We start from the raw sequence: 24,654 nt of genomic DNA on the forward strand, positions 1-24,654 counted from the left end.
TCTAGGTGCTCTTACTGCCTATTACAGGGAAAACCAGCTGTTCACTAATCCATCTAAAACACAGACATGCGCCTTTCACCTTAAGAACAGACAAGCATCCCGAGCTCTGAGGATTAGCTGGGAAGGAATCCCACTGGAGCATTGCAGTGCACCCAAATACCTGGGAGTCACTCTGGACCATTCTCTGACCTACAAGAAGCACTGCCTGAACATCAAGCAAAAGGTGGGTGCTAGAAACAATATCATACGAAAGCTGACTGGCACAACCTGGGGATCACAACCAGACACAGTGAAGACATCTGCCCTTGCACTATGCTATTCTGCTGCTGAGTACGCATGCCCGGTGTGGAACACATCTCACCACGCTAAAACAGTGGATGTGGCTCTTAATGAGACATGCCGCATTATCACAGGGTGTCTGCGCCCTACACCACTGGAGAAATTACACTGCTTAGCCGGTATTGCACCACCTGACATCCGCCGGGAAGTAGCAGCCAATAGTGAAAGGACCAAGGCAGAGACATCTCCAGCTCATTCCATGTTTGGGTATCAGCCAGCACGTCAACGACTTAAATCAAGAAATAGTTTTCTTAGATCTACAGAGACACTTGCTGGAACACCTCAGCAAGTGAGAGTGCAAAAGTGGCAGGCTCAAACCCAGCACCTCAATCCGTGGGTGATACCAGATGAGAGACTTCCCCCTGGGCACACAGAGGACTGGGCAACTTGGAAGGCGCTGAACAGACTGCGCTCTGGCACCACGAGATGCAGAGCCAACCTTCAGAAATGGGGCCACAAAGTGGAATCCACGACATGCGAGTGTGGAGAAGAGCAAACCACTGACCACCTGCTGCAATGCACCCTGAGCCCTGCCACATGCACCATGGAGGACCTTCTTGTGGCAACACCAGAGGCACTCCAAGTGGCCAGATACTGGTCAAAGGACATTTAATCAACTATCAAGTTTGCAAAATCTGTGTTGTTTTTTTATCTGTTTGTTTGTTTTGTTCTGTTAGAAATGTAATACAATGTTCTGGTTGCGGATGACACGATAAATAAAATCAGCAAAAAAGAGAACCCAAGTTGTTGTTTTGCAATTACACACCTGCACTCCACTTTCTCTTTCTTTCTTTCTTCATTTCTTTCTTTCTTTCTTTCTTTCTTTCTTTCTTTTGGATGCAGGAAGCCCAGAAGCCCGTTCCGGACACTCTGTATGGCCTACGAGTCCATGCTTGGGTCTTGGTCCTTTCGGGCAAACGGGAAGTCCCTGAAAGTTTCTTTATTGACCCTTTCACCGGGAAGAGCTACCCCACCACAGATGACCACTTCCTTGGCATCGAGAGCGTCTGGAACCACAGGAATTACTGGATCAATATGCAAGACTGCTGGAACGCTTGCAGGGTGCGTTGCTGGGAGAAGCCAATGTACCTTTTATGTATGCTTGTTCATTTGTACCACAAAGGCTATGATATCATCGAGCTGGTTGTTGCTAGGTGTGACAGTGCCCTCTGTGATGTCACAGGGAAATGGTGGAAGAAAAGTTAGAAAGGGAAAAACAAGGGAATGAAAGGGTGAGGGAGGGGAAAGAAAGAAAAAGGGGGGAAGGAGGGAAGGAAAAGAAAGGAAGGGGGAAAGAAAGAGTGTTGCCACCCAAATCAGGAGGCAAATTGTTGACTTCTTGCAAGTCCCCAATGGATGCTGAGGTTGCTTTGGAGAAGGTCCTCCATTCTTTTGACTCTGATCAATCCATTAATCCAAGGCATGAGTACGTAGTCGTCTCAGAAGTAACATGTGGACCTATGGTTTGATTTGGCCCAGAAACTCTTGGTAAGTCCTGATTACTCTGTTCATTGATATTTTTCTAGGACCTCCAGTTTGACCTTGGTGACCCGGTGCGTTGGGAATTCATGCTTCTGGGTGCCGATAAGCCTCTTCTGTCGGTGCCGGACATGGAAGAGGAAGAGGAAATGGGGGATGACGAAATAGAAATTTTGGTAGGTGACTCAAGCCTTTTTCCTTGTATTCCAAAGCCATTGCTATACAAGAACATCACTTTTTATTGTCGAAGGCTTTCATGGCTGGAATCACTAGGTTCTTGTGGGTTTTTTCGGGCTATAGAGCCATGTTCTAGAGGCATTTCTCCTGATGTTTCGCCTGCATCTATGGCAAGCATCCTCAGAGGTAGTGAGGTCTGTTGGAATTGGGACAATGGGTTTATATATCTGTGGAATGGCTGGGGTGGGGCAAAGAGCTCTTCCCTGCTGCAGTTAGGTGTGAATGTTTCAACTGATCACCTTCATTAGCATTTGAAGGCCTGGCTGAGCCTGGGAAAATCTCTTGCTGGGAGGTGTTAAGATGTGCCTGGTTGTTTCCTCTCTGTTGTTTTGCTGTTGTAATTTTAGAGTTTTTTAATACTGGTAGCCAGATTTTGTTCATTTTCATGGTCTCATTTTCATGGGCTGCCACTCACTGGACCAGTTGAAGTTTTATTTATTTATTTATTTATTGGGGGTTCTTTTACCCCGCCCTTCTCACCCCGAAGGGGACCCAGGGCGGCTTACAGAGTAAAGGCAACAATTAGATGCCAGCATCACAACAATCATCACAACTTACAGTAAAATTTCACAGTTACTAACAGCTTCATGCAATTATTCCAGTAAAAATCAATAAAATCAATAAAATCAATACAAACCTAAATTCATCCCATACATTGTCAGTGTTTGCTGTCTCATAGTTCCGCTTTTAATACCATTTTGTCCATCCTGCTGGTCTTTAATTGCCTGGTTGCCCAAAGGCCTGGTCCCACAACCAAGTTTTCACCCTCCTCCTGAAGGAGAGGAGGGATGGTGATGCTCTAATTTCCCCGGGGAGTGAGTTCCACAGGTGGGGGGCCACCACTGAGAAGGCCCTGCTCCTCGTCCCCACCAGCCTCACTTGTGAGAGTGGTGGGGTCGAGAGCAGGACCTCCCCAGAAGATCTCAAGCTCCGAGGTGGGACGTAGCGGGAGATACGTTCGGACAGATACACTGGACCGGAACCGTACAGGGTTTTATAGGTCAAGACCAGCACCTTGAATTGTGCTCGGAATTGAACCGGCAGCCAGTGGAGCTGGCATAGCAGGGGGGTGGTATGCTCCCTGTATGTCGCCCCGGTGAGCAATCTGGCTGCCGCTCGCTGGACTAGTTGAAGTTTCCGAACAGTCTTCAAGGGCAACCCCACGTAGAGAGCGTTGCAGTAGTCTATTCGGGATGTAACAAGAGCGTGGACCACCGTGGCCAGATCAGACTTCCCAAGATACGGGCGCAACTGGTGCACAAGTTTTAATTGCGCAAAAGCTCTCCCGTCCACCGCCGAGACCTGGGGTTCCAGGCTCAGCGGTGAATCCAGGATCACTCCCAAGCTGCGAACCTGCGACTTCAGGGGGAGTGTAACCCCATCCAGTACAGGCTGTAACCCTATACCCTGTTCGGCCTTACGACTGACCAGTAGGACCTCTGTCTTGTCTGGATTTAATTTCAATTTGTTAGCTCTCATCCAGTCCGACACAGCAGCTAGACACCGGTTCAAGGTCTGGACAGCCTCCTTGGTGACAGGTGAGAAGGAGTGACAGATCTGGACATCATCTGCATAGAGATAACATCGCAGTCCGAAACTCCGAATGATCTCCCCCAACGGCTTCATGTAGATGTTAAACAACATTGGGGACAGAATTGATCCCTGAGGGACTCCACATGACAATGGCTGTGGGGCCGAACAGGTGTCACCCAGTAACACCTTCTGGGACCGTCCCTCCAGAAAGGACTGGAGCCACTGCAAAGCAGTACCCCCAAGTCCCATCTCTGTGAGGCGTCCCAGAAGGATACCGTGATCGACGGTATCGAAGGCCGCTGAGAGGTCCAGCAGAACTAACAGGGACACACTCCCCCTGTCTAGCTCCCTGCGCAGATCATCTACCAAGGCGACCAAGGCTGTTTCCGTTCCATGTCCCGGTCTAAAGCCAGACTGTGCCGGATCAAGATAATCAGTGTCTACCAGAAACCCCTGGAGTTGTGCTGCCACCACACGTTCCATGACTTTGCCCAAATAGGGGAGATTGGAAACTGGCCGATAGTTGTCTAATTGAGTGGGGTCCAGTGATGGTTTCTTCAACAGCGGTTTGATAATAGCTTGCTTTAAGCTCGCTGGAATCTTGCCCTCCTGTAAGGAGGCATTAACCACCACCTTCACCCACTCTGCCAAACCCCCTCTGGCTTCTTTTATCAGCCAGGATGGACAGGGGTCTAGGATGCATGTGGTGGGTCGCACCTCTCCAAGGATCCTGTCCACATCCTCAAGCTGAACCAATTGAAAAGAATCCAATAAGACCTGACAAGCAGATGCTCTCGTTACATCCTCAGAGACTGCAGGTAAAGTGGCGTTGAAATCCGACCGAATCCGCCCAATTTTATCTGCGAAGAATCGAGCAAACGCTTCACAGCGAGCTCCTGAGCTGTCAGGGATCTCGCTTTTCGGCGGATTTAACAAACCCCTGACAACTCGGAAGAGCTCAGCTGGACGATTCTTCGCAGATGCAATATTGGCGGCAAAGGATGTTTTTTGTGCTGCCTCTATTGCCACACCGTAGGACCTTAGAAAGGCATTCAGATGTGTTTGGGCTGATTTAGTCGGATTCTTTCGCCACACGCGCTCTAGCCACCTCTTCTTTCGCTTCATTGCCGCCAGCTCCTCAGTAAACCAAGAGGCTGGATTGGCTCGAGAGGGGGCGTTCCGGAGCGATTGTGTCAATTGCCCTAGTCATCTCGGTGTTCCAATGAGAGACCAAGGCATCGACAGAGTCGCCAGCCAGGGAGGTGGGAAATTCCCCAAGAGCCATCAGGAAGCCATTTGGATCCATGAGTCTCCTGGGGCGGACCATTCTAATGGGTCCACCACCCCTGCGGAGGTTAGAAGGTACAGTCAGTCTAAACCTAATCAGGTGGTGATCGGTCCATGACAATGGAGCAATGGTCAGCTCCTCCGCCCCGACACTGTCACCCCATCCCTGAGAAAAGACCAAATCCAATGTGTGTCCGGCCGTATGGGTGGGACCAGTTACTAGTTGGGACAGGCCCATGGTTGTCATGGCGGCCATAAAGTCCTGAGCTGCACCTGAGAGAGCGGTCTCGGCATGGATATTGAAATCCCCCAGGACTAAAAGCCGCTGGGAGCTCAACGCCATGTCCGAGACCACTCCTGCTAGCTCAGGTAGGGAGACTGTCGTGCAGCGGGGTGGTCGGTACGCTAACAGAATCCCTATCCTGTCCCGGTCACCTAACCTAAAGCCGGCACACTCAAATGATGATGATTGTGGGATGGGGCACCTGATCAGGGGAATGCAAACCTTATAGACGACTGCCACTCCTCCTCCCCGCCCTCCGGATCTCGGCTGGTGCTGGACAGAGTACCCTGGCGGGCACAGTTGGGAGAGGTTCACCCCTCCCCCCTCGTCCAACCAGGTCTCTGTTATACATGCCAGGTCGGCTTGTTCCTCCTGAATTAGATCTCGAATGATGGAGGTTTTTCCATTTACCGACCTGGCATTGAACAGCACCACCCTTAACCCAGAGGGACCACCATCCTGGCATCTCAGCTGTATCTTGTCAGGAGGATTTTTTGGAGTTGCCAATATATTCCTATTGTTTTCGGGCCGAACATTCTTCAAGGGCAACCCCACGTAGAGTGCGTTGCAGTAGTCTATTCAGGATGTAACAAGAGCGTGGACCAATAAAAAAATGTTTCAAAACTCATGCTTGTGGATTTCAATGGCTTCTCTGTGTAGTCTGTGTAGTGGACAATTTCAGCAGAAAGGAAGAGACCATGAAAATGAACAAAATCTGGCTACCAGTATTAAAAAACTCTAAAATTACAACAGCAAAACAACAGAGAGGAAACAACCAGGCACAGATTAACACCTCCCAGCAAGAGATTTTCCCAGGCTCAGCCAGGCCTTCAAATGCTAATGAAGGTGGTCAGTTGAAACATTCACACCTAGCTCCAGCAGAGAAGAGCTCCTTGCCCCACCCCAGCCATTCCACAGATATATAAACCCATTGTCCTAATTCCAACAGACCTCACTACCTCTGAGGATGCTTGCCATAGATGCAGGCGAAACGTCAGGAGAAATGCCTCTAGAACATGGCTCTATAGCCCGAAAAAACCCACAAGAACCTAACATCACTTTTGTAGGACTGCTATGATGTTTGTCCTCACTGTGGGGCATGTATATATTAAAACCTGGAGAAAGAAGGACAGGCTTATAAGACTGAGCCAGCTATGGTCGTGGAGACTACCTAACCCAGTACATGCTAGGATGTGGGGAAAAACCATCTCCTTTGTTGTGACGGCACAAGTGGCGCCACCTATATGTAGAACTTTAATTTGCAAAGTTTTGAACTGTGTAACATGCCCCAACTTGTCTGCTTTCTCTGTAAATGTATAGTTGGATTGATTGGTTATTTATAGCTGTCAATCAATGTTGTTTGCACCAGTTGAATTGCCCCCTCAGCTCAATTGTTTGGCCCCACCTCTTCCTAGAATTGGAGGGCAGTGTTTCCTTCTTCATTCTACCATCAGACCGCTTTATAGACGGACGTGACAAAGACTTGGCTCGAAAGCCCTTGTTTTAAGCTATCTCTCATCACCAATTCTCAGGTTTTTACCCTTGAGATTCACACTTCATGTCCAGATCTCCCTTGAGGAGCCTCAAGCGCCTTCAAACCAGTCCTTTGGCACCAGAGGAAGACTTTGTGCCTTCAAATATAGGCAATATGGACTGGAGTTGTGGGTGCTCAGGCATTCACAGCTATTGAGAAAAGAGGGAACTTGGAAAGCTTCTCAGCTGCAAACTCCTTGAACCCAAGACTTCAGAGACTGTAACGTATATTTTCTTTATCCCTGTTGAAACGTCAAGTTTATGCCTAAGAAAGATAACTCATTGTGAACAATAAACCTATTTCGAGTTATCTGTTGTGTCTTGGTCCTTGGGAGTTCCAGTTTCCTAACGGAGGGCAAGAAGCCAATGGGATTTTGTCCTGCATCAATAGGAGCATAGTGTCTAGATCTAAGGAAGTAATGTTACCCCTCTATTCTGCTTTGGTTAGACCACACCTGGAATATTGTGTCCAATTCTGGGCACCACAATTCAAGAGAGATATTGACAAGCTGGAATGTGTCCAGAGGAGGGCGACTAAAATGATCAAGGGTCTGGAGAACAAGCCCTATGAGGAGCGGCTTAGGGAACTGGGCATGTTTAGCCTGAAGAAGAGAAGGCTGAGAGGAGATATGATAGCCATGTATAAATATGTGAGAGGAAGCCACAGCGAGGAGGGAGAAAGCTTGTTTTCTGCTTCCTTGGAGACTAGGACGCAATGGAGCAATGGCTTCAAACTACAAGAGAGGAGATTCCATCTGAACATGAGGAAGAACTTCCTGACTGTGAGAGCCGTTCAGCAGTGGAACTCTCTGCCCCGGAGTGTGGTGGAAGCTCCTTCTTTGGAAGCTTTTAAGCAGAGGCTGGATGGCCATCTGTCAGGGGTGATTTGAATGCAATATTCCTGCTTCTTGGCAGGGGGTTGGACTGGATGGCCCATGAGGTCTCTTCCAACTCTTTGATTCTATGATTCTATGATTCTAAGAAGCAATCCCCTGGGGAGAGATATCACGTCCATGTATCTTTCACTAAGATCTATAGAACCCAGGCGCAACGGCACATTTGTGAAGTATAGTACAAAAAAATATTTCCCAAGCTCTGTCTTTTCCAGACCAAACAGATCTCCATCTTTCCTCCTGGGATTTCTTCTTCCATAGCCCTAGCTATTTTTGTTGTCCTCTCTGAAAGGTTTGTAGTTCATTTCTGCATTTGCCTTCAAGTGTTTTGCCTAGAAGTGGACACAGTACTTCTTCAAGTAATAGCAAAACGATGCATTCGGTCTGTGCGATCAATTTATTTATTTCTTATTATTTCGGTTGCTTCTACCCCGCCCTTCTCAACCCGAAGGGGACTCAGGGCGGCTTACACAAGCAAGGCACAATTCGATGTCCATATCACATAACAACAATAAGACACAATAACATCAATAGACAGAAACAACAATTCTTGCAAGGCAAAAACAACCATATAACCAGTAAAAGCAATAAAACCAATACAAACCATTTCTCCTCATTGATGGTCAGCGTTTCGCAATCTCATAGTTCAAATTCCAAGTCCACAATTGTCAGTCCTGTCAGTCCTATCCATCTGGTTGTCCATATCTAATTGTCAGATTGCCCGAAGGCCTGGTCCCACAACCACGTCTTTACCTTCCTCCTGAAGGAGAGGAGGGATGTTGATGACCTAATTTCCCCCGGGAGCGAGTTCCACAGGTGAGGGGCCACCACCGAGAAGGCCCTGCTCCTCGTCCCCACCAACCTCACTTGTGATAGCGGTGGGGTTGAGAGCAGGGCCTCCCCAGATTATCTCAAATTCCAGGGTGGGATGTAGAGGGAGATACGTTCGGACAGATACACTGGACCCGAACCGTAAAGGGTTTTGTAGGTCAAAACCAGCACCTTGAATTGTGCTCGGAACTGAACCGGCAGCCAGTGGAGCTGACATAGCAGACAGGTGGTGTGCTCCCTGTATGTCGCTCCGGTGAGTAGTCTGGCTGCCGCTCACTGGACCAGTTGAAGTTTCCGAACAGTCTTCAAGGGCAACCCCACGTAGAGTGCGTTGCAGTAGTCTATTCAGGATGTAACGAGCGTGGACCAATGAAAAAAATGTTTCAAAACTCATTTCTAAAGTGTTTCTAAAGTGTTACATTTCTAAAGTGTTTCTAAAGTGTTTCATTTCTAAAGTGTTTCTAAAGTGTTTCCCCCTCCCAATGGAATTTAGCTCTGCGCCCTCCCTCCTGACCTTTAGAAAGCTAGTGAAATCCTGGTTGTGGAACAAGGCATTTGCAGAGTGATGGCTCAAATCAGTAATTGACCAAACTTGTTGTTGTTCATCCGTTCAGTTGTTTCTGACTCTTCGTGACCTCCTGGACCAGCCCACGCCAGAGCTCCCTGTCAGCCGTCACCACCCCCAGCTCCTTAAAGGTCAGTCCAGTCACTTCAAGGATGCCATGCCTCCATCTTGCCCTTGGTCGGCCCCTCTTCCTTTCTCCTTCCATTTTCCCCAGCATCATTCTCTTCTTTAAGCTTTCCTGTCTTCTCATGATGTGGCCAAATTCCTTCATCTTTGTCTCTACTCTCCTTCTCTCCAATGAGCAGTCCGGCTTTCTTTCCTGGAGGATGGACTGGTTGGATCTTCTCGCAGTCCAAGGCACTCTCAGCACTTTCCTCCAACACCACAGCTCAAAAGCATCGATCTTCCTTCGCTCAGCCTTCCCTAAGGTCCAGCTCTCACATCCGTAGGTGACTACAGGGAAGACCATGGCTTTGACTCGGTGGATCTTCATTGCCAGTCTGATGTCTCTGCTCTTCACTCTTTTATCGAGATTGGTCCTTCCTCTCCTCCCAAGAAGGAAGTGTCTCCTGATATCCTGGCCACAGTCTGTGTCTGCAGTAATCTTTGCACCTAGAAATACAAAGTCTGTCTCTGCCTCCACGTTTTCCCCCTCTATTTCCCAGTTGTCAATCATTCTTGAAGGAATCCCACTGGAGCATTGCAGCACACCCAAATACCTGGGTGTCACCCTGGACCGTGCTCTGACCTACAAGAAGCACTGCCTGAACATCAAGCAAAAAGTGGGTGCCAAAAACAATATCATACGAAAGCTGACTGGCACAACCTGGGGATCACAACCAGACACAGTGAAGACATCTGCCCTTGCGCTATCCTACTTTGCTGCTGAGTATGCATGCCCAGTGTGGAACACATCTCACCACGCTGAAACAGTATATGTGGCTCTTAATGAGACATGCCGCATTATCACGGGGTGTCTGCGCCCTACACCACTGGAGAAATTACACTGCTTAGCCGGTATTGCACCACCTGACATCCACCGGGAAGTAGCAGCCAATAGTGAAAGGACCAAGGCAGAGACATCTCCAGCTCATCCCCTGTTTGGGTATCAGCTAGCACGTCAACGATTTAAATCAAGACATAGTTTTCTTAGATCTACAGAGACACTCGCTGGAACACCCCAGCAAGCGAGAGTCCAAAAGTGGCAGGCCCAAACCCAGCACCTCAATCCATGGGTGATACCAGATGAGAGACTCCCTTCTGGGCACACAGAAGACTGGGCGACTTGGAAGGCGCTGAGCAGACTGCGCTCTGGCACCACGAGATGCAGAGCCAACCTCAAGAAATGGGGCCACAAAGTGGAATCCACGACATGTGAGTGCGGAGAAGAACAAACCACTGACCACCTGCTGCAATGCACCCTGAGCCCTGCCACATGCACAAGGGAGGACCTTCTTGTGGCAACACCAGAAGCACTCCAAGTGGCCAGAGACTGGTCAAAGGACATTTAATCAGCTACCAAAAATCTGTATGTTTTTTTCTTTTTAATCTGTGTGTTTGTTTTGTTCTGTTAGAATTGTAATACAATGGTATGGTTGCTGTTGACACGATAAATAAATAAATCATTCTTGTTGTCATAATCTTGTTGTTTTTTTTTGTTTTGTTTTGTCTCCTGGGTCTTATCAATAGCTTAAAGAAGAGGAGCCAAAGAGTTTTGACATGCCGGCTTCTTGGGTGGAGCCGATCCAGATAACTCAAAAAGGTATCTTTTCCCTTTCCTGGTTCCTAATGCCTTCCTCGCTGCCTTCAATTTGTATGTTTCTTTGCAACTGCACTTTTCTTTCCCTCGACACATGGTTAAGGGTTATTAAGGGTATGATTTCCCACTATGAACTCAATATCTCTCCCTACACTGTATCTATGTTCCTTGTCTTCTATCATTATTATTTATTTTGTATTTGGGGAGGAGTTTTCAGGTAATCTCTTAAGAAAAATTTACCTGATCTGATTGCATTATTTCACACATGCAGATTGCTTTTTTTCTTAAAAGCATGATTTAAACCAAGATGTTTAAAGGGAGAGTAGACATATGGACAACTAAAAAGAACACTTTTATGTGTGTGCTTAATATGTGTGTGTGTGTATGTGTTTGTGCTTTGGCATTTCATTGTCCCTAACAGTTCAAAGACATACCTAGGTACTAGGCTTGGGCGATCCAGTTCGTTAATTTCGTAATTCGTTATTGATTCGTATTTAAATTAGCTTACGATCCAATATCGAGCCATGCAGGAATAGTGTGAGGAGTAATTAAGAATCGAAACATTTTTTTCCAATTTTCGTAATTATTTCGTAATTATTTCATAATTATTTCGTAATTATTTCGTAATTATTTTCGTATGTCTGGTGCAAGTTTTACAATCTCACATTTACCCCACTTCCGGTCCCTTTGCTCTGCTGCTTCCCTCCTCTTTCCTCAGGCTTCTTCTTGCCTCACTCTGGGCTGCACTGGGCTACCTTCCTTCCTTCCTTCCTTCCTTTCTTCCTTTCTTCCTTCCTTCCTTCCTTCCTTCCTTCCTTCCTTCCTTCCTTCCTTCCTTCCTTCCAGCTGGCAAATCCCACATTCCCACCTCCCTCCTCTTTCTCCTGGCATCCTTCTTGCCCAAAATTTCTCATTACTTTATTTTTCATACCCTCACTCTATGCCACAGCAATGCGTTGCCAGGTACAAGTAGTATAAAATATAATATAATATAATATAATATAATATACAATTATAATATAATATATTACATTTTATTATTATAATAATATAATATATATTATATTATTATAATACTATTATATTATAGTATTGTATATTATATTATAATATAATATATAATATATAATATATAATATAATAATAATATAATATACAATAATATAATTTAATAATATTATAATAATATAATATATATAATATAATATAATAAATTATTATATTATATATATTATATTATATTATTATTATAATATATAATATTATAATATAATATACAATATAATATAATAATAATATTATAATAATATATAATATAATATAATATATATATTATATTATAAAATATACTATAAAATATAATATAATATAATATAATATAATATAATATAATATAATATAGTTGTTGTTAGTTTTATCACACCAACAGTCAACAACAGAAGGAGAAGGAAGCTTCAGAAGTTCCCCCTGTCCCATTTGGAGGTTTTTTTAGCATATTGCGCAATCGCGTCCGCCATTAACAAATCGATTCGTAATTTACGAAATTTTGGAAATTTCGAAATTTTGAAATCTTAAATTTCGGAAGTCCTCAGAATTTTGAAACGCTAGTGCACCCTAGAAACGAAACGAGTTTAGAACCAATTTTTTTCTTGATTGCCCAAGCCTACTAGGGTCATCAGTTTAACAGCTGAGAAACCCAATTGCCTTGTAAAAATGCCTTTTCCCCAAAAAGTTATGACTCTAACAGGTCATGTTTTTTTACCAAGAGGTTATGGCAGTGTTTCTCAACCTGGGGGTCGGAACCCATGGGAAGGTTGTGTGGGGGTTTCAAAGGGATCGCCAAAGACCATCAGAAAACACAGTATTTTCTGTTGATCATAGGGGTTCTGTGTGGGAAGTTTGGCCCAATTCTATCATTGGTGGGGTTCAGAATTCTCTTTGATTGTACATGAACTATAAATCCAAGCAACTGCAACTCTCAAATGTCTGCCCCGGAGTGTGGTGGAGGCTCCTTCTTTGGAAGCTTTTAAACAGAGGCTGGATGGCCATCTGTCAGGAGTGATTTGAATGCAATATTCCTGATTCTTGGCAGGGGGTTGGACTGGATGGCCTATGAGGTCTCTTCCAACTCTATGATTCTATGATTCTAAGGTCTATTTTCCCTAGCAGTGTTCACATTTGGGCATATTGAGTATTCGTGCCAAGTTTGGATCAGATCCAAACTCAAGGTCAATGTCCATCAAACCCTTCCAGTATTTTCTGTTGGTTATGGGAGATCTGTGTGCCAAGTTCAGTTCAATTCCATTGTGGTGGAGTACAGAATGCTCTTTGATTGTAGGTGAACTATAAATCTCAGCAAACTACAACTCCCAAATGACAATATGAATCCCCTCCCAACCCCACCAGTATTTGGATGTATTGGGTATTTGTGCCAAATGTGGTCCAGTGAATGAAAATACATCCTGCATATCAGATATTTACATTACTATTCATAACAGGAGCAAAATGACAGTTATGAAGTAGCAACAAAAATAATTTTATGGTTGGGGTCACCACAACATGAGGAACTGTATTAAGGGGTCACGGCATAAAGAAGGTTGAGAAACACTGGGTTATGGCATCATTTTCCAGAAGGTTATAACTTATAACAAGGTCATGCCTTTCCAAAGATCATAAAATCTCCAAAAGGTTCTTGAGATTTCCATTTTCCAAAAGAAATGCCCTGTATTGAAAAAGCATTTGACACAATCGAAATGTCCTATATTGAAAAGCATTAGACCAGTGGTTCTCAACCTTCCTAATGCCGCAACCCCTTAGTACAGTTCTTCATGTTGTGGTGACCCCCAACCATAACATTATTTTCGTTGCTCCTTCATATCTGCAACCCAAATACGCCCAAATTTGAATACTGGTGAGGTTGCGGGCAAATTGATTTTGTCATCTGGGAGTTGGAGTTCACCTACAATCAAAGATCATTCTGAACTCCACCAATGATGAAATTGAACCACGCTTGGCCCACAGAACTCTCATGACCAACAAAAAATACTGGAAGGTTTTGGAGGGCATTGACCTTGAGTTTTGGAGTTGTAGTTCACCTACATCCACTCAAACAATGACGAATCTGAACCAAACTCAGCACAATCACTCAATATGCCCACCTGCAAACACTGGTGAAGTTTGGGAAAAATAGGCCTTGTCATTTGGGAGTTGTTGTTGCTGGGATTTATAGTTCATCTACAATCAAAGAGCCCCTTGAACCCAACCAATGATAGAGTTGGGCCAAACTTCCCACACAGAGCCCCCATGACCAATAGAAAATTCTGGAGGTATTTGGGAGGAATTGACAGTGATTTAGGGGAGATGTAGTTCACCTACCTCCAGAGAGCATTGTGTTCCAAAGACCATCAGAAATATGTGTTTTCTGATGGTCTTTCGTGACCCCTCTGACACCCCCTCGTGACCCCCTCAGGGGTCCCGACCCCCAGGTTGAGAAACGCTGCATTAGACACTATTGAAGTATCCTATATTGAAAAGCTTTCGACACAATTGAAATGCCCTTATTGAAAAGCATTTGACACAATCGAAGTGCCCTATACTTCCGAGGTGAGTAATCTGTCATCTTCCAGAAGTTTTTGGATACTCAGTCTATGACTGGGAACCAGTTGTTTAGTTTTACTCTTTGACTCTAGCCATTATGGCCAGTGGGTTCCTTACCTTTGCTTCTGTTTGCTGTCTCTAGAGTTTGAGACCCGGTGCCCACAGGGCAAGAAGGTGATCCAGTACAAGAATGCCAAGTTGGAGACATGGTCACCATATCTGAACAGCAATGGATTGGTTACCCGGCTCACTGTCTATGAGGATCTAGACTGTAAGTAGTAGGCTTGGGCGATCAAGAAAAAAAATTGTTCTAAACTCGTTTTGTATATAGGGGACGCTGGCGATTCGATTTTTAAACAATAAATATGATCTTTCACTTTTATGCCATTGTCACTTTAAAGGGCTTTCTCCTTCCCTTTTGCCAAAAGGTACCAAAAAGCTGGTAATAAAGGAGTGGTTCAAGAACCGAGAAGACGTGATGGATATGAGAGAACTGAACAAGCAAACAGATTGGATAACGGAGTTCTTCCTCCCTGGACACGCACATGGTCTCAAAGGTATCTAGGTGTATCTACACAGTATAATTAACCCAGTTTGACACCACTTTAACTGCCACCACTCAATGCTATGGAATCCTAGGAGTTGTTGTTTGGTGAGGCACCAGAGTTGGGAAGGCTAAAGCTCTCCTGTGTCAACTCCTAGGATTCCATGGCCATTTTTTTTATTTGTCGTGTCAGAGCAGCCAGTCCATTATATTACATTTCTAACGGAACAAAGCAAACAAACAGAAAAATACACAACTTGTGAGTTTGGTAGCTGGTTAAATGTCCTTTGACCAGTCTCTGGCCACTTGGAGTGCTTCCGGTGTTGCTGCAAGAAGGTCCTCCATTGTGCATGTGGCAGGGCTCAGGTTGCATTGCAGCAGGTGGTCAGTGGTTTGCTCCTCTCCACACTCACATGTCGAGGATTCCACTTTGTGGCCCCATTTCTTGAGGTTGGCTCTGCATCTCGTGGTGCCAGAGCGCAGTCTGTTCAGCGCCTTCCAAGTCCCCCAGTCTTCTGAGTGCCCAGGAGGGAGTCTATCATTTGGTATCAGCTATTGGTTGAAGTGCTGGGTTTGAGCCTGCCACTTTTGGACTCTCGCTTGCTGAGGTGTTCCAGCGAGTGTCTCTGTAGATCTTAGAAAACTATGTCTAGATTTAAGTCGTTGACATGCTGGCTGATACCCAAACAGGGGATGAGCTGGAGATGTCTCTGCCTTGGTCCTTTCACTATTGGCTGCTACTTCCCGGCGGATGTCAGGTGGTGCAATGCCGGCTAAGCAGTGTCATTTCTCCAGTGGTGTGGGGCGCAGACACCCCGTGATAATGCGGCATGTCTCATTAAGAGCCACATCCACTGTTTTAGTATGGTGAGATGTGTTCCACACTGGGCATGCATACTCAGCAGCAGTGTAGCAAAGCGCAAGGGCAGATGTCTTCACTGTATCTGGTTGTGATCCCCAGGTTGTGCCAGTCAGCTTTCGTATGATATTGTTTCTGGCACCCACTTTTTGCTTGATGTTCAGGCAGTGCTTCTTGTAGGTAAGAGCACGGTCCAGAGTGAATCCCAGGTATCTGGGTGCACTGCAATGCTCCAGTGGGATTCCTTCCCAGGTAATAATCCTCAGAGCTCGGGATGCTTCTCTGTTCTTGAGATGAAAGGCACATGTCTGTGTTTTAGATGGGTTAGGGATCAGCTGGTTTTCCCTGTAGTAGGCAGTAAGAGCACCTAGAGATTCGGAGAGCTTCTGTTCTACAGTCTCAAAGCTCCCTGCTTGAGCGGTGATGGCACGATCATCAGCATAGATGAAACTCTCTGTCCCTTCTGGCAGTGGCTGGTCATTTGTGTAGATGTTGAACATGGATGGAGCAAGCACGCTCCCCTGAGGCAGGCTGTTCTTCTGTTTCCGCCATCTGCTTCCCTGGCCCTGGAACTCAACAAAAAAGCTCCTGTTTTGTAGCAGGTTTCCTCTGAGGCGGGTGAGGTGGTCGTCCTCTGTGATATTATACATTTTTCTCAGGAGGAGGCGGTGGTTCACAGTATCATAGGCTGCTGACATGGCCATTAAAGTGGTGCCAAACTGCATTAATTCTACAGTGTAGGCTCACCTCTAGCTTCTCTTTCCTTTCCCCAGCTCACATCTATAAGACAATGGAGCCTGAGACGGAGCGGACAATGGAGTTCTACAATGAAACCCGGGTAGACGGTCTTGAGAAGCGAGTCGAGACGGCCACAGATATGACCGAATATTTTGTGGGCCGCTCGGATTTCCTGTACTATAAGCACACGGAATTTGGCAAAAGGGTGAAGAAAGTGGCCACAACTGCCCCAACAGCCACCATGGAGAGCAATGCTCGGCCTGTTTGGGTAGGTCCACATCTTCTACATAATGTCACGTCTTCCTCTCAATATTGTCATAGAATCATAGAATCATAGAATCAAAGAGTTGGAAGAGACCTCATGGGCCATCCAGTCCAACCCCACGTCATCTTCTGCATAATATCCCTTCTTCTGCACAATGTCATGTCTTCTGCACAATGTCACGTCTTCTTCTGCATAATATCGCATCTTCTTCTACATAATGTCACATCCTACTGGATAATATCATGTCTTCTTCTGGATAATATTGCATCTTCTGCATAATATCACATCTTCTGGACAATTTTTTATTTTCATGTCAGGAGCAACTTGAGAAACTGAAGGTTGCTTCTGGTGTTGCAACTCAGAGTAAGCTTCACCTGGCTTCCAAACACCACCACATAAGAGCTCTTGTTTTATATATTGTCGAAGGCTTTCATGGCTGGAATCACTAGGTTCTTGTGGGTTTTTTTCGGGCTATAGAGCTATGTTCTAGAAGCATTTCTCCTGACGTTTCGCCTGCATCTATGGCAAGCATCCTCAGAGGTAGTGAGGTCTGTTGGAAGTAGGACAATGGGTTTATATATCTGTGGAATGGCTGGGGTGGGGCAAAGAGCTCTTCTCTGCTGGAGCTAGGTGTGAATGTTTCAGCTGACCACCTTCATTGGCATTTGGAAGCCTGGCTGAGCCTGGGAAAATCTTTTGTTGAGAGGTGTTAAGGTGTGCCTGGTTGTTTCCTCTCTGCTGTTTTGCTGTTGTAATTTTAGAGTTTTTTTAATACTGGTAGCCAGAATTTGTTCATTTTCATGGTCTCTTCCTTTCTGTTGAAATTGTCCACATTTCGGCGGTGACCAGGGGAGCATTCGCACAGTTAAAACTTGTGCGCCAACTGCGACCGTACCTTGGGAAGTCTGACTTGGCCACGGTAGTCCACGCTCTGGTTACATCCCGTCTTGACTACTGCAACGCTCTCTACGTGGGGTTGCCTTTGAAGACAGCCCGGAAGCTCCAATTAGTCCAACGGGCGGCAGCCATGATACTAACAGGAGCGGGGAGCAGGGAGCATACAACTCCTCTGCTGCACCAGCTCCACTGGCTGCCGATCTGCTACCGGGCTCAATTCAAAGTGCTGGCGTTGGCCTTTAAAGCCCTAAACGGTTCTGGCCCAACTTATCTATCCGAACGTATCTCAACCTATCAGCCCACCAGGACCCTAAGATCTTCTGGGGAGTCCCTGCTCTCTATCCCGCCGGCTTCACAAGTGCGGCTGGCGGGAACGAGAGACAGGGCCTTTTCTGTGGTGGCCCCTCGGCTTTGGAACACCCTCCCCATAGAGGTAAGATCAGCCCCCTCGCTGATGGTGTTTCGGAAAAGATTGAAGACATGGATGTTTAAACAAGCATTCGGTTAATCCGTTGCAACGAATTATGATGACTAAAGGACTGGTAATCGTGGACGATGAATTTGGATTGCGACTCCAGTTACGAGATGCATTGGATGGTTATTGGTGGCCCAATAATTTGTATTGTATATGTGTTTTATGCTTTTAAACGGAATATTGTTGTTTTTTAAGTGTTGTAAACCGCAATGAGTCGCCGATTTAGGCTGAGATATTAGCGGTATACAAGCGCATTAATAAATAAATAAATAAATAAATAAATAAATAAATGCTTGTGGATTTCAATGGCTTCTCTGTGTAGTCTGACATGGTGGTTGTTGGTGTGGTCCAGCATTTCTGTGTTCTCAAATAATATGCTGTGTCCAGGCTGGTTCATCAGGTGCTCTATATTAAAAAAACTCTAAAATTACAACAGCAAAACAGCAGAGAGGAAACAACCAGGCACATCTTAACACCTCTCAACAAAAGATTTTCCCAGGCTTAGCCAGGCTTCCAAATGCCAATGAAGGTGGTCAGTTGAAACATTCGCACCTAGCTCCAGCAGAGAAGAGCTCTTTGCCCCACCCCAGCCATTCCACAGATATATAAACCCATTGTCCTGATTCCAACAGACCTCACTACCTCTGAGGATGCTTGCCATAGATGCAGGCAAAACGTCAGGAGAAATGCCTCTAGAACATGGCTCTATAGCCCGAAAAAACCCACAAGAACCTGTTGTTTTATAGTTTATTGAGGAAAAAATCTAAGTCAAAATAAAGTATAAGTACTGCAAAGTTCCAAAGATTAAGGTTAAATGCAGAATGTAGTTCCAAAGATCTTCAGGTAAAAGCAAGAGACATAAACCTATTGGCAAAGTTCAAACCAGAGTCCCAGGTACAAGCAATGAAACAATTGCCCCATGAATCACAATGCAAGAAATCCCAAGCATACTGCTTTCCAGGCTAAGGTTATTCCATGAAGTTTTCAGGCTAATAAGCTACGTTGAACTGACACTTTCCCTTGGTTTGCAAGAAGCCTAAATACCTTTCTAACATGAAAACATTACATGAAATCATTGCGATGACCTTTCACTGAGCTGGCTTCTCGTCTGCCGGCCAGGCGAGAATTCTGCCTGACCTGCAAATCAAGACGAGCTTGCTGGGTCAGGTCACTATCAAGGCTTTCAGTACTTTCAGTATCAGTGTGGGAAGGAGGCAAATGCCTCCCCACCTGTTTGCTATCTCCTTCGTTAAAATTATTTTCTCATGAGAACCGCTGTGTTGATGTTGACTCTGCACTGTCTGTGGGAGCCGCAGGCCCAGAGATCTGAGGCACAGAAAAAGAGCCAGGAATTTGAATCCCATCATCCTCATCATCACAGAACATCTCAGCCACAACATCTGGTATGAGAGAATTGGCTGTCTGCAAGGACATTGCCCAGGGGATGCCCAGATGTTTTGATGTTTTATCATTTTTGTGGTAGGCTTCTCTCATGTCCTCACATGGGGAGCTGGAGCTGACAGAGGGAGCTCAACCCACTCTCTCCAGATTTAAACCGCATACCTATCAGTCAGCAGTCCGGCTGGCACAAGGGTCTCCTTCTGAACAATGTCACATCTTCTTCTGCATCATATCACGTCTCCTTCTGGATAATATCATGTCTTCTTCTGCGAAATATCATAACTTCTTCTGCACAGTATTGCATCTTCCGCCCACTATCATGTCTTCTTCTGCATAATATTATATATTACTAGCCGTCCTCTGCCACGCATTGCTGTGGCCCAGTCTGTGTATATGTGTTTTGTGTGTGTATATATATATGTGTATATGTGTGTATTTATATATTTGTGTGTATGTGTATTTATGTGGTTATGCGCATGTGTTGTAATGTAATTTTTTGGCTTTTTAAGTCTTTTCCGCTGTGTTTTCAGTGTTTTTATGAGTGACTGTGGCCAAACTTTCCCTCCTTCTTTCCTTTCTTTCTCTCCTTCCTTCCCTCCCTCTTTCCTTCCCTCTTTTTCTTTTTCTTTTTCTTTCTTCCTTCTCTATCTGTTTCTTTCCTCCCTTTCTTTGCTCTTTGGTTCCATCCTTCCTTGTCTCTTTCCTTCCTACCTTCCCTCCTCTTTCGTTCCTTCTCTCCTTCCTTCCCTCTCTCTTTCCTTCCTTCTTTCACTTTTTTATTTCCTTCTCTTCCTTCCTTCCTTCACTACATTTCTTTCCTTCTCTTCTTCCCTCCTTCGTTCCCTCTTTCTATCCCTCCTTCTCTCCTTCCTTCCGTCCCCCTTTCTGTGTATATGTGTTTTGTGTGTGTACATACCCATATATGTGTGTGTATATATTTGTGTATGTGTGTTTGTGTATATATGTGTTTTTGCGCATGCATTGTAATTTTTTTTTGTTTTTTGGCTTTTAAAGTCTTTTCTGTTGTGTTTTTTAATGTTTTTATGAGTGATGAGCTGGACCTTAGGGAAGGCTGAGTGAAGGGAGAGAGATGCTTTTGAACTGTGGTGCTGGAGGAAAGTTCTGAGAGTGCCTTGGACTGCGAGAAGATCCAACCAGTCCATCCTCCAGGAAATAAAGCCCGGCTGCTCACTGGAGGGAAGGAGACTAGAGACAAAGTTGAAGTCCTTTGGCCACATCATGAGGAGACAGCAAAGCCTAGAGAAGACAATTATGCTGGGGAAAGTGGAAGGCAAAAGGAAGAGGGGCCGACCAAGGGCAAGATGGATGGATGGCATCCTTGAAGTGACTGGACTGACCTTGAGGGAGCTGGGGGTGGTGACGGCCGACAGGGAGCTCTGGCGTGGGCTGGTCCATGAGGTCACGAAGAGTCGGAGACGACTGAATGAATGAACAACAAAATGAGTGATGAACACTTGTTGGCCTGAGAGGTGTCTTGTGTCCAAATTTGGTGTCAATTCGTTCAGTGGTTTTGAGTCATGTTAATCCGACAAACAAACATTACATTTTTATTTATATAGACTAGCCGTCCCCTGCCACGCGTTGCTGTGGCCGACTCTAGTGATCATGGGGTTTCTGTGTGGGAGGTTTGGCCCAATTCTGTCGTTGGTGGGGTTCAGAATGCTCTGTTATTGTTGTTGAACTATAAATCCCAGCAACTACAACTCCCAAATGTCAAGATTCTATTTTCCCCAAACTCCACCAGTGTTCTCATTTGGGCATATTGAGTATTCGTGTAGAGTTTGGTCCAGATCCATCATTGTTTGAGTCCACATTGATCTCTGGATGTAGGTGAACTACAACTCCAAAACCAAAGGACACTGCCCACCAAACCCTTCCAATATTTTCTGTTGATCATGGGAGAACTGTGTGCCAAGTTTGGTTCAGTGCCATTGTTGGTGGGGTTCAGAATTCTTTTTGATTGTAGGTGAACTATAAATCCCAGCAACTCCAACTCCCAAATGACAAAATCAGTTTTTTTGATTGTTACATTTGATTGTTAGGTGTCTTGTGTCCAAATTTGGTGTCAATTCGTCCAGTGGTTTTTGAGTCATGTTAATCCCACAAACAAACATCACATTTTTATTTATATAGATTCTGCACAACAGTGTTCTTCTGCATAATATCACATCTTCTTCTGCATAGTATTGCATCTTCTTCTGCCCACTATCACATCTTCTTCTGCATCTATATAAATAAAAATGTAATGTTCGTTTGTGGGATTAACAAAACTCAAAAACCACTGGACAAATTGCCGCCAGGTTTGGACACAAGACACCTGCTCACCCAAGGAGTGACCATCACTAAGAAAAATTGATTTTGTCATTTGGTCATTTTGTCATTTGGGAGTTGTAGTTGCTGTGATTTATAGTTCACCTACAATCAAAGAGCATTCTGAACTCCACCAACGATGGAATTGAACCAAACATGGCACTCCCACGACCAACAGAAAATACTAGAAGGGTTTGGTGGGCCTTGAGTTTGGGAGTTGTAGTTCACCTACATCCAAAGAGCACTGTGGACTCAACAATGATGGATCTGGACCAAACTTGGCACAAATATTCCATATGCCCAAATATGAACACAGATGGAGTTTGGGGGAAATAGACCTTGACATTTGGGAGTTGTAGTTACTGGGATTTATAGTTCACCTACAATCAATGAACATTTCAAAACCCAAAAATGACAGAATTGGGGCAAACTTCCCACACAGAACCCCCATGACTAACAGAAAATACTTCAGGCCATCCAGTCCAACTCCCTTCACCAGGGCAAGAAAACGTAATCAAAGCCCTCCTGAAAGAGACCCATCCAGCCATAGATATAGATAGATATATATGATTCACACACACATATATAGTATCATAGATTTGAAAGGGACCCCTAAAGAAGGACAATTGTTCCGGAGTAGGCAAACCAGAATATCTCCACATCAACACTGACAAAGAATCAACAAAAATATTGTTTACCCACAAGCAGAAAGAAATTACATATATTAGAAACCAACACTTTCTCGTTGCTTTATTTTCCAGATCACCAGACTGGGCAACAGCAACACGTGGCAGGGGACGGCTAGTAATCTATATAAATAAAATGTAATGTTTGTTTGTGGGATTAGCAGAACTCAAAAACCACTGGACGAATTGACACCAAATTTGGACACAAGACACCTCTCAGGTCAACGAGTGACCATCACTCATAAAAACACTGAAAAACACAGCAGAAGGGACGAAAAAGCCAAAAAAGAAAAAAGACGCTATAGCGCGTGCACAAAAATTACTCCCCTAGCAAACAAAACACACAATAGCATATCCACACTCTCTTCCAGACTACATCTCCCAGCATCTCCTAGACCAGGCCCTTTAGGAGAGGAGGATGATCCAAATGCACTGCTTCCAAGCTACAGCTTTCTTCTTCTTGGATTTCTTTAAGACAGTGGTTCTCAACCTGGGGTCCCCAGATGTTTTTGGCCTTCAACTCTCAGAAATCCTAACAGATGGTAAACTGGCTGGGATTTCTGGGAATTGTAGGCCAAAAACATCTGGGGAACCCAGGTTGAGAACCACTGCTTTAAGAGCATCCCAATCCCTGCATATTTCCAATTTCCTATTCCTGGACTGCGATTCCCAGCAGTCCTCCAGATAGATAAGATAGATAGATTAGATAGAGATAGGTAAGTAGGTAGGTAGATTGATCAGGAGGACTGCTGGGAGTTGCAGTCCAAGAATACATAGAGAAGGAAGAAAGGAGAGAAAGAGGAAGAGAAAGAAAAGGAGGAGGGTGTTAGGGTTAGATGCAAGTGCTCTTCTCCTTGGAATTCTTTGAGAGTACCCGAATCCTTGCATATTTCCAATTTCTTATTCCTGGGCTGCAACTCCCAGCAATCCTCCAGATAGATAGATTAGATAGAGATAGATAGGTAGAGAGATAGGTAGGTAGGTAGATAGATAGATAGATAGATAGATAGGTAGATAGATAGATAGATCGATAGAGCGATAGAGCGATAGATCGATAGATAGAATAGATAGAATAGATAGAGATAGATGATAGAGGGATAGATAGATAGATAGATAGATAGATAGATAGATAGATAGAGATAGATAGAGATAGATAGAGATAGATAGAGATAGATAGATAGAGATAGATGATAGAGGGATAGACAGACAGACAGACAGATAGATATAGATGATAGAGGGATAGACAGATAGACAGACAGACAGACAGACAGATAGATAGATCAGGAGGACTGCTGGGAGTTGCAGTCCAGTAATAGGTTGAGAAGGAAGAAAGGGGAGAAAGAAGAAGGGAAAGAAAAGGGGTGGAAGGGCAGAAGAGAAGGAAGATAGGAGAGAAAGAAAGGGAAGGGAAGAGGGAGGGAAGGAAGAAGAGAAAGAAAGAAGAGAAAGAGGGAGGGAAGGTTGGCCACAACAATGCGTGGTGGGTACAGCTAGTCTATATAAATAAAAATATAATGTTTGTTTGTGGGATTAACATAACTCAAAAACCACTGGACGAATTGACACCAAATTTGGACACAAGACACCTATCAGGCCAACAAGTGACCATCACTCATAAAAACACTGAAAAACACAGCAGAAGGGACTTAAAAACAAAAACCCCCAATACATTACATTACAATGTATGCGCAAAACCACACACACACACACACATATATATATGATATTGAGCCGCTTTTAGGAGGATCTCCCCAGCCGAGGAGATCCTGAGGACCGCACCAAAGAGGGTCCTGGAACCAAAGAGGGCAGCGAAGCCAATTCCAGTAGCAAAAATATTAAAATAATAAATCCCCACCAAAGCGGAAGAAACTGGCGACCGAGATGTCTTTATTAGCGATTCAGCTGAGATCGGATGCATTGCAGCGATAGTTCCACTACAAGCATAGCAATACAGAATTTACAGGCATTTTTATAGGAAAATACAGGTTTGAAAGTTTCAAAACTCCCTCCCTCTTCAGTTCCTTAGCAAATCAGGGAGAGGGAGGCAGGACGGAAGAGGGACATTGTGTCCAGAGAGGATGATGACAGTCCTGTGCCCAAGGGATCAGCCAGCCAAGGAAAC

The 24,654-nt window shown here is 44.9% G+C and overlaps 1 protein-coding gene across 1 annotated transcript in view; it reads left to right on the top strand.

Moving 5' to 3' along the window:
• Positions 1 to 24,654, top strand: part of DRC7 (dynein regulatory complex subunit 7) — a 72,043-nt gene that overhangs the window by 27,853 nt on the left and 19,536 nt on the right. The window contains exons 6-11 of the mRNA XM_067470990.1: positions 1,183 to 1,401; positions 1,866 to 1,994; positions 10,670 to 10,742; positions 14,479 to 14,607; positions 14,765 to 14,893; positions 16,513 to 16,745. Of these exons, the coding sequence (XP_067327091.1) occupies positions 1,183 to 1,401; positions 1,866 to 1,994; positions 10,670 to 10,742; positions 14,479 to 14,607; positions 14,765 to 14,893; positions 16,513 to 16,745 (912 nt within the window). The remainder of the gene's footprint in view (positions 1 to 1,182; positions 1,402 to 1,865; positions 1,995 to 10,669; positions 10,743 to 14,478; positions 14,608 to 14,764; positions 14,894 to 16,512; positions 16,746 to 24,654) is intronic.

This window comes from Anolis sagrei, chromosome 8, assembly GCF_037176765.1.
Source record: "Anolis sagrei isolate rAnoSag1 chromosome 8, rAnoSag1.mat, whole genome shotgun sequence".
NCBI classification, from domain to species: Eukaryota; Metazoa; Chordata; class Lepidosauria; order Squamata; family Dactyloidae; genus Anolis; species Anolis sagrei.